This window comes from Panthera leo, chromosome C1 (genome assembly GCF_018350215.1).
Source record: "Panthera leo isolate Ple1 chromosome C1, P.leo_Ple1_pat1.1, whole genome shotgun sequence".
In the NCBI taxonomy this organism is placed as follows: Eukaryota; Metazoa; Chordata; class Mammalia; order Carnivora; family Felidae; genus Panthera; species Panthera leo.
In genome coordinates, this window is record NC_056686.1 from 20,485,001 (window position 1) to 20,495,660 (window position 10,660).

General features: G+C 50.0%; 1 protein-coding gene across 1 annotated transcript; it reads left to right on the plus strand.

Annotated features, from left to right (window-relative positions):
• The first annotated feature begins 9,546 nt into the window (after positions 1-9,546).
• Positions 9,547-10,309, plus strand: LOC122228622 (40S ribosomal protein S20-like). Its single transcript, XM_042953764.1, has 2 exons — positions 9,547-9,906; positions 10,144-10,309. Exons 1-2 carry the CDS (start codon positions 9,713-9,715, stop codon positions 10,307-10,309), a joined length of 360 nt encoding a protein of 119 aa, XP_042809698.1. The 5' UTR covers positions 9,547-9,712.
• Positions 10,310-10,660: the final 351 nt, after the last annotated feature.

The window sequence follows — 10,660 nt, forward strand, 5'->3', positions numbered from 1 at the left end:
TCCTGCAGGCAGGTGCCACAGTCAAGGAACACGGGTGGGCGGCAGGCCAGAGAGACCTGGGTTCAAATCCCATTCCTGTCACTTACCCAGTGAATGGCCTCAGCCAGAACCTTTGGCCCCCACACACCTCACTTCTTTGTGAAAGGACACAACAACCCTGCCTCTCAGGCTGCTGTGAGGGCTAAGTAGAGGTGCCAGGTGAAAGTGCCTGGCACATCCGAGGTGCTCAGCAATGGAGATTACAGGCGACCGCAAACTCCCAAGTGTCCATGTGTGCCCGGCACAGCCCTCAGCACCTTGCGTGTATTAGCCCATTTTGTTCCTTTTGACAGATGAGGAAACTGAGGCACAGAGAGATAATATAACTTGTCCAAGGTCACACGGCCAGTAAGAGGCAGAGCTTAATCTCCGTTCCTACCCACGACACTACGGTGCCCTCAGTACTGGTTGTCGGGATTATCGTTGCCGTAATTTGTTTTTATCTACACGGACTCGATGCCCTCAGTGAGTACATGTTATTCCTCTCCTCCCACATTCGAGATCTTGCCTGAATTTTCCCTCCTTTGTGACATCTTCCAGTCTGTTCGTTTAAAGAGCATACATTGCCCTGTCCTCTGGCCAGGCCGATGCAGGGCACTAAGGACCACTGCTCAATCCACCTAGTCTCTGTTTCTGCATGGCTCCCACCCCGATGAGGGAGAAGATACATACGTGGCCCGCCTGGGTGGTTCAGTCAGTTCAGCAGCCGCCCCTGATTTCGGCTCAGGTCATGATCTCAGGGTTCATGAGTTCGAGCCCCACATAGGGCTCTGTGTTCACAGCATGGAGCCTGCTTTGGATCCTCTGTCTCCCTCTCTCTGCCATGCCCCCACTCCCCTACTCATGTGCACACACTCTCTCTCTCTCTCAAAAATAAATGTCAAAAACATTTAACTTAGAAAGTACATAAAAAGTACAATAAAAGAGGAAGACGCCAATTGCAACAGGAGGTGTGACCTCCGAAAAGCCTAACACGATTGAGGGATTGGGGCAGGTTTATAGAAGAGAGGTCATTTGAGTGGGGTCTTGCAGGGTGAGTAGGAGTTCCTCAAGGTTATAAAGTAAGAATATAGAATATGACATGTAGTGCAGACCCTGCAAAGGGGATTGAATAAATAAAGGCTAGAGAGGGGCGCCTGGGTGGCTCAGTCGGTTAAGCATCCGACTTTGGCTCGGGTCATGATCTCGCGCCCTGTGAGTTCGAGCCCCGCGTCAGGCTCTGTGCTGACAGCTCAGAGCCTGGAGCCTGCTTCTGTGTCTTCCTCTCCTTCTGACCCTCCCCCGTTCATGCTCTGTCTCTCTCTGTCTCAAAAATAAATAAACGTTTAAAAAAAAAAAATAAAAAAAAAAAATAAAAAAATAAAGGCTAGAGAGTAACATATCTGGGGTCAGTTCTATGCCAGGCCCCGTACTATATGCTGCAGGAATAGAGGTGGAAAGATATTAACTGGGCGCTCAAGATGCTTACAGACTTGGTGCTGGGGTGGAGAGAAAGCAAGTAAAGCAAAAATACCCATATTCGAGAAAAATCCAGAGGGGCTTTGAGACTACAAAAAAAAAAAAAAAAAAAAAAAAAAGACCTAAACCTCTGGAGGGATCAATGAAGGCTTCCTGGTGGGGGAGCTGATGTCTAGGCTGAGCCATAAAGAGCAGAGGCAAATTATATCACCTACCTCCACAACAGCCCGTATATCAATGCAACACAAAAACAATGCAAACTATAAAATGAAGAGTAAGGAGCCCCAGTAAAGTTCTAATTTTTCTCATGAGTGCGACTCAAATGTGTTTTTTAAATTATCAAACATCAGATTCGTTTTGTAAAATAAGATTTTAAAAAATAGTATTTGTAGTGCCCCTGCTCTGCTGGGGCCCTAAACACACGTTGGCTCTGCTCGTTGGGTAATCTGACAGGGTGACAGGCCAGAGGGAGTCATCCAGGTGAGAGGTGGAGAAGGGTGTGGAAGGCGGAGGGAATTTCACATGCAAAGGCCCAGAGGCAAGAGAAAAGATGGCACTTTGGGGAAAAAGGAAATCCTTTGATGAGAGCTGGCAAGGGGGAAGAAGTGCTGTGGAGGCACGGAAGGGTTTTAACTGCGATGTGCCATAATCAACTGTCCCTTTTGTGAGATCGCTCTGAATATTTCCAGAGACCTATTTATGCTCTGAATCCATTCATTCAAGAGACACCGTGTACCTACTATGTTTCAAGCACTGACCCAGGTGCTGGAGCTGCAACAGATCATTAAGTGTTCTGCAGACAGAGCAAGACGTGGCAGGGACATTACGTGCCACCCCCCACAGTGGGATCTGGATGGATGAAGGCTCGCAGTGTGGAAGTGTGTGACCTTCACAGAAAGGGCCAAGCCCTGTGCCGGACAGAAAAGGACTAACTGGGATGGAAGATGGCGTTCAGGGCACTTGCCGTGAAGAGGCCAGTGATTCATAAGACAGAAGAAAGGGGTGAAAGCGAGAGCGGAAGCAATGGGCCAGGGGTGAAAAATCCTGATCTCGTAGCCTCCTGAGAAGGTGGGCAAGAGGGCAGCGGGGTGGAAGCCCCAGCCTACCCCGTCAGCCCCCCATGCTCTCCTAAGTCCTGCTGAACCCTGCAGCCTGTCTCCTCGAGGCTCGGAACCCTGGAGGAGAACAGAGGCGGGTGAGGAGGGGGTGGGCAGGAGACAAGCCCAGGCCCCTGCCCAGCAGGGCCTTCCTTCCTAAGGGCTGGAGCCAACCCAGCTGAGGAGCCAGAGGTTACAGGGAAGGATTAAGGAGTTGGTTGCTTTTTTACCCAAGCTGTGGCTGCATTTCTCTCTCTTTCTTCGTCTTCTTCTTCTTCTTCTTCTTCTTTTTTTTTTTTAAAGAAAAATGTTCCTGTACACGCACCCGGAGGCTTTTGCAGGAGGCGGCTGTTGGAGAACCGGGAAAACAAGCCAAGAAACAAGAGAGAGGAAGAAGACCACGCCTCGCCTGGCAGATTCCTAATGGCCCAGGAGACCTGAGGCTTTACTGTGGGAGGCCAGTGGGGGCTGGCTCGGGTGGGAGGGAAGGGCAGGCCGAAGGACAGCCACTTGCTGGTCGGTGACCTTGGGCGGGATGCTGCCTGCTTGCTTCCCTCTGGTGAGAATGGGGAGGAGGGGGGCAGGGGCAGGGCTGGCCGGCTGAGGTCACAGGAAGGCCCCTTCCAGCCTGAAACGCGATCTCGGGATGTGGGGCCTGCCAACCTGCAGCGACCCTGGGCCAGCAGAGATGAAAGGCTGCCTGTCCCCAGCTTCCGGACCCCCGAGGCCCCAGTGCCTGACTTGAAGGGCAGCAAAGCTGCTGCAGCTGGCTGGAGCCGGTTGCTGGACTCCCCACCCCACCTGATGTCATCCAACCCTCCCTTCCCTGTTTGGCTGGGGACACTCAGGCCCAGAGAGGGCTGGTGACCTGCCCGAGGTCACACAGCAAGTTGGAGACGGAGCCAGGGCTCACCACAAAGTCTTTGGACTCCAAGGCCAGGCCTCATTCCCTTTCCCAGAAACTTGGCTGCCTGGGGGCTTACCCCAGGGAGTTGGAGAGACCTAGGGTTAGGGGAGACAGTTGGGAGCTGTGTCCTTTGAAGTCAAGACTTAATGTTGACTAAAGTGCTTTTCTTTTCTTTTTTTTTCTTTTTTTTTTTTTTGAGACGAAAGGAACGTTCCCGGCCCCTGCCATGAGCCCGGACTTGCTCTGCTGGCAGGGGAAGGAACGCAGCTCTGGCCGCCACAGCTGCTGGTGGCCAGCTGAAGCCTCAGCTCCTGCTGCTCCCACCCCAGTGGGCAAAGGGACAAAGGCCTCTTCTCAGGCCTGTCCTCTCCAGCCCCCTGGAGGGAGCAGAGCATCAACCAGGAGGCTTGGTCACTGACCAGCTAAGTCGCTGTTCCTCTCTGGCCCTTAGTGCCCTTTCCGGAACATGGGGGCAGAGTATCTGCCTGACCTGCTTCTCAGCAATGTGTTGAGGCTCCAAAGAGGTCGAGTTACGGAAATACAGACCCCTCAGCACCTCCTTCAGCCTGAGGGTCTGCCTACTCAGAGACCCCTCTGCCTCAAATGCCCCTCCCTCTTTCCCTCATGCCTCGCCTGGCCGGCCCCAGTTCACTCAGCTCTGCCCAGTGGGACCCTCCCTCGGTCTGAGGAGGCTTCCCTCACCTCCAGACTGCAAGTGCTCCTTCAAGGTATTTATCGCTGCTGTAATTAATGAACTGTGTGATCGGATCTGTCTCCCCACTAAAATATGAACTCGGTAGTTCTAGCTGACAGCGAACGCTTACCTGGTACCGGAGACTTTACCCATATTAGCCCATTTAATCCCCATGGCAGGTACTGTTAGTTCCCCCATCTTACAGATGAGGAAACTGAGACAAAGAGGTTCGATGACTTACCCAAAGTCACAGCAAGGTGGAGGCTCAGCCAGGACTTGAGCACAAAGAAGTTGAGCACAAAGAACCAGGATTCAAACCCAGACCCCAGGCTGTAATGGTTACTCTACTAATAAGGCAGGTTGAGCTAATCCCCTGCTTCTCCTCAGCTCCCAGAACATCCAGCAGACAGCAGGGGCTCCACGTATACTGGGCGAGTGAATACACACACAGTGATGAATACACAGGAGTATTTGGAGGAGAATAAAGCACCTTCCAGGAGTGAATTTTGCAGGTGCCGTGGGTGAAGCTGAGTTGTTAAAGATCAATTATTGGGCTTCCCTCTGGAGCACACACTTGGGCCAGAAACCCTAGACATCATCTTTGACTCCTTCAATCATTCCTCAAGTTCTGTTTGATTTCTCCCTGGTACACCTCTTCTCCATCCCTCAACCCTCATCTCTTTCTTGAATCAATCTTTCTTTCTTCCTTTCTTTCTTTGTTTCTTTCTTTCTAGCATGAGGTGTGGGGGAGGGGGGAGCAGAGAGAGAGAGAGAGAGAGAGAGAGAGAGAGAGAGAATCTGAAGTAGGCTCCAGGCTCTGAGCTGTTAGCACAGAGCCCAATGTGGGGCTCGAACTCACAAACCCTGAGACCATGACCTGAGCCAAAGTCAGATGCTCAACTGACTGAGCCACCCAGGCGCCCCTTGGATTTTTTTAATGTTTATTTATTTTGGGGGCGCCTGGGTGACTCAGTCGGTTAAGTGTCTGACTCTTGCTTTTGGCTCAGGGCATGATCTTGCAGTTTGTGAGCTCGAGCCCCACATTGGGCTCTGCACTGACAGCATGGAGCCTGCTTGGGATTCTCTCTCTCCCTCTCTCTCTGCCTCTTCCCTGCTTGTTCTCTTTGTCTCTCTCTCTCTCTCTCTCTCTCTCTCTCTCAAAATAAATAACCTTAAATTTTTTTTTTAAATAAGTGTTTATTTTTGAAGGAGAGAGCAAGCAGGGGAGGGGAAGAGAGAGGGGGACAGAGAATCCAAAGTGGGCCCTGCACTGACGGTGGAAAGCCCAATATGGGGCAGGAACTCACAACCCACAAGGTCATGACCTGAGCCGAAGTCAGATGCCCAACCAACTGAGCTACCCAGGCGCCCAGGATTTTCTTTTAAGTAAGCTCTATGCCCAACGTGGGGCTTGAACTCACAACCCAGAGATCAAGAGTTGCATCCTCTGCCAACTTAGCCAGCCAGGCGCCCCTTTCTTGGATTTTTGTAGCAACCCCTGCATAGCTTTCTCCATCTCTAACTTCTCTTCCTCCAAAGTGGACCTCTAAATACAGAAAGCAAAGTGTGAGTGCTATCCCTCTTTATCCCCCCCTTCATTAATGAACCTCCCATGGCTCCCCATTGCTCTCTGGATAAAGCCCATACTCTGCACCAAGGTTTCTGCCACCAAGCCCTGCCTCCACCCTTCCAGCCTCACCTTCAGCCCCTCTCCTCCACATGTCCTTTGCCCAAGCCACTCTATGTACTAGAAGTTAAGGGCATAGAAACAGACTGCGTTTGAGTCTTGATTCTGCCATGTATCAGCTGCGAGAGTTTGTAAACAAGTCAATTCCCCTTTCCAAGCCTCGAGTTACTGCCTCTGGAAAAGGGGCATAATCACAATACCCACGTCATAGAGTCATTGTAAGGAGTATATGCATACAGAAGGTGCTGAAGACAGTACCTGACATTCCCAATGGTCACTATCGTTCTTACGCTTTCCAATGTCACAAAGAGCATTTCTTCCTGCCTGCCTTAGTTATTCTTTCCAACCCAGCTCAACTATCACCTCTTGGAGGAAATTTTCCTTGATAGTCACACCCTGTTCCCCAGGTGAAGTCAGTCTCACTTTCTACACTCGTACTTTATTGCTCTATAAAGCACTTGTATATTTTGCCCTCTCTTTCCCCCGTTACCCCAAGAATTCCTGGAGACCAGAAATAACGCCCTTTTACTCAAGCACCTGACTGGTATGCAGCAGGTGCTCAGTAAATGTTGGTTGAGCGGAGTCACCACTTCCAGTGCCTTAGTGAGCCCCTTGCAGGGAGAAGGCCTAAGAGGTGAGACAGCTGGACTCCGCTGGGCCCTGGTGCTAGGTATGTTGGTGTGGGAGGGAGGGGGTGAAGGAAACTCCTGACCTCTGGGCTCTTCCCCCGCCAAGGGAGGAAGAGAAGGGAGAAGATGTGAGAAGGTCAGGTGCTGAGCAGGCGTGAGGTGGGGCTATAGCAAGCACCGGGGCGTGGGTGGAAGCTGGCAGACTCTGGCTCCTCTAAGACCAGGGCTGGGCCTGGCAGGACAGGGCCTCACAGCCCCAAGTCCCCACCTCCACTCCACCTCATCCGGCCACCTGGATTAAGCGACTTTCCAAGTTGCAAAGCTACATCTTGACTTGCAAGGAAGCAAAATCCAAACTTGGCCTTGCCTGGTTGCTGAGCAGGGAGAAAAGGGGGGGGGGGTATTTCCTTTAATTCTCCCTTCTGTATAGGCAGTGCCTTGCAGTCCTGGGCACATCAAAGAAAGTAATACTTGATTTTGCAACCCCGGTTAAGGTCACACTATCTCCGATTGTCGCTTCAATTGCTGCTCCTACCACCCCCCCTACTAAGAACCCTTATCTTGGGGCTTACTTAGCCTGGCTCACTCAGAAAAGTATGTGACCCTTGATCTCTGGGTCTTGAGTTCGAGCCCCACGTTGGGTGTAGGGATGACTTAAAAGAAAAAAAAACAGGCTCAGTGGGTTGAGCATCTGACTTCGGCTCGGGTCATGATCTCATGGTTCGTGGGTTTGAGCCCCGTGTCGGACTCTATGCTGTCAGCACAGAGCCTGCCTGGGATTCTCTCTCTCTTGCCCTTCCCTCACTCTCTCTCTGTCTCAAAATAAATAAAACTTAAAAAATAAAAAAACCAAAGCCAAACAAACAGAAAACTTAAAAACCCTTCTCTGACTGCCTAGGACCCTCAGGATAAACTCCCAGCTCCTGACCCAACCTGTAATGCCCTGACTTGTCAGCCCCGTACCTCCTCTTGGACTTTCTCACACTTCACTCTCCCCCTGCCTTCACTCCTTCTGGCCTTTTCTCAGTTCTTCTAACATACCTTGTCCCTTTCTTCCTTTGGGCCTTCACACATAGTTTTTTTCTCTGCCTTGAATGCTTTTCCCCATCCCCTGACAATTCTGTTTTATGTTTAGTGTTTTTGATGCCTGAGAAATTTTTGCCGATCCCAAGATCATGGAGATATTCCCATACATCTTCTTCTAGGAGCTTTTTAGTGTTAAGGTTTCACATTTACGTTCATGATTCATCTTGAATTATTATTGTCTTTTTTTAAAATTTTTTTAATGTTTATTTATTTTTGAGACAGAGAGAGACAGAGCATGAATGGGGGAGGGGCAGAGAGAGAGGGAGACACAGAATCGGAAGCAGGCTCCAGGCTCTGAGCCATCAGCCCAGAGCCTGACTCGGGGCTCGAACTCACAAACCGTGAGATTGTGACCTGAGCTGAAGTCGGATGCTCAACCGACTGAGCCACCCAGGCACCCCTAATTATTATTGTTTTTTAAGTAAGCTCAAACTCGTGGCCCAGAGATCAAGAGTCACATGCGCTACCGACTGAGCCAGCCAGGTGCCCCATCTTGAATCAGTTTTTGTGCCGTGTAAGGTAGGGGTTGAGAATCACTCCCACTCCGTTCATGCCTTCTCATTCTTTACAGTTCAGCATATCCCCCACTTCCTTCGAGAAGCCTTCCTTGACTACTCGCAGATTAGATCAAGTTATTGTACTCCACAGCCCTTAGCAACCTCTACTTTTATTGTAGCACTTGTCACAATGGTAACTAACCAATTATTTGTGTAATTAACATCTCATCTCCTCTACTGTACTGTAGTTCTGTAAGCTTAATGCTTGTGACTCTCATACATAGATAGAGATAGATATAGACATAGATATATTTGTTTGTTAAGTGTATTTATTTTGAGAGGGAAAGAGGGAGAGCACAAGTGGAGTTGGGGCAGAAAGAGAGAAGGAGAGAGAGAAGCCCAAGCAGGCTCTGCACTGACAGCACAGAGCCCAACCTGGGGCTCGATCCCACAAACCGGGAGATCCTGGCCTAGCTGAAATCAAGAGTTGGACGCCTAACCATCTGTGCCACCCAGGCACCCTGCCCTGGGACTGTCTTTTATTTTTTTATTTTTTTTAAATGTTTATTTATTTTTGAGAGAGAGAGAGAGAGACAGACAGAGCTCAAGCGGGGGAGGGGCAGAGAGAGAGGGAGACACAGAATCCGAAACAGGCTCCAGGCTCTGAGCCATCAGCACAGAGCCTGACGCGGGGCTTGAACCCACGAACTGTGAGATCATGACCTCAGTCAAAGTCAGATGCTTAACTGACTGAGCCACCCAGGCGCCCCGGGACTGTCTTTTAAAAAGTGTTTTAATCGAAATACGCATTCAGAAAAGTGCACCTATCAAAATGTACAGCTCGATGGATTTTCACAAACCGAACACAACCATGTAACTGTGTTACATCCAACTGTGTTGGATCAAGATGCCCCACATTTCCTGTCCGAGGACCCCCTCCTATTCCTACCACCTGTGACTGTCTTTTTTACCCTTACATTCTCAGCAGCCAGCATAGAGCCTGGCATTATTAGGCTCTCAAAAAAAAAAAAAAAAAAAAAAAATCTTTGTTGAATGAATGAATTAGTTGGTGATGCCTAATTTTTCATCAGAGAACTTGACACGGAATCCAGTCTCAGCTCTAGTCCCCGGTTGGTGTGACCTCGAGGAGGTCCCGTCTGCTTTTGGGGTCTCAGTTTGCTTGTTTATGAAATGGGGGTATATGGAAGGAGGTTGGACGAATAATGTCTTTGGGGTTTTTCCAGATACGACATATGAGGCAGAATTAACCATCCCCTCCACCCTCGTTCTGATAATACATCATTGGGAAATATTTTGGTCTCCTGCCTGAAAATGAGGACCTAGGAGGATTATTAGTAGCTCCATCCAGGTAGTGTCAGAAACCTGCAGCTGAGCGTCACAGGACCTGGGTTGAGTACTGGCCTGGCCTTTGGGTGACATTGGGCAAGTTCCTTCTCCCTGCGCCTTCTGGGTTTCTTCACCTAAGGGTGCTTTGCTTTCTCTTTGAGGAAGACAAAGTCGCAGCCACAGCAGGGTTTTGGCTGACCCCCTCCTGCTCCTGATTCCCTGCTGCTCTCGGCGCCAAGGAACAGGTCCTTCTGGAAGCCACGCTGCAGCCATGGCTTTTAAAGACACCGGGAAGACACCCTTGGAACCAGAGGTGGCGATTCGCCGAGTTAGAATGACTCTAACCAGCCATAGCATAAAATCTTTAGAGAAGGTATTTGCTGACTTGATCACAGGCGCAAAGGAAAAGACTCTCAATGTGAAAGGACCAGTTTGGATGCCTACCAAGACTCTGAGAATCACTACAAGAAAAACTCCTCGTTGGGGTGCCTGGGTGGCTCAGTCGTTTAAGTGTCCGACTCTTGGTTTCGACTCAGATCACGATCTCCCGGTTTTGTGAGTTCAAGCCCCATGTCGGGCTTTGTGCAGCTGGCAGCACAGAGCCTGCGTGGGATTCTCTCTCTGTCCCTCTCTCTCTGTCCCTCCCCCACTCGTGCTGTCTCTGTCTCTCTCAAAATAAATAAATAAACTTTAAAAAAAGAAAAGAAAAACTCCTTGTGGTGAAGGTTCTGAGACTCGGGATCGTTTTCAGATGAGCATCCACAAGCGACTCATTGATTTGCACAGTCCTTCTGAGATTGTTAAGCGGATTACTTCCATCAGTATTGAGCCAGGAGTTGAGGCTGAAGTCACCAGTGCAGATACTTAAATCAACCTTTTTAATAAATTGATTATCAGTTGTTTAAAAAAATGATAAATGAAAGGCACGCTTTGCTCTCAAAAGCTTAAAGAACAACGATGCTGACTTCAGGCCTCTGAGTACCAAGGTTCAGCTCCTGGGGCATGGGCAGCTCTGCTCTGAGCTCCTCCCTGCCTGGCACCGCGGGGGGAGAGGGAAGCACACGATGTGATAACCGCCTTGGGGAAGAGAACTCACAGTCTGGCCAGGGGGACCTAATGTTCAGCCAGGAACCAAATGGAAAATGGGCTGATGGTCCAAATGATTCTCTATGTGTGGGGCTGAAGGGAGAGGAGCTGGAGTGTTCCAAGGAGGGGTAGG

What these genes read in the sequence shown, in the direction of transcription:
- LOC122228622 (XM_042953764.1), top strand. Translation starts at nt 9,713, where the DNA reads ATGGCTTTTAAAGACACCGGGAAGACACCCTTGGAACCAGAGGTGGCG. An exon ending in AAGACTCTGAGAATCACTAC is followed by an intron (nt 9,907 to 10,143) that starts AAGAAAAACTCC and finishes TTAAAAAAAGAA; the next exon opens with AAGAAAAACTCCTTGTGGTG.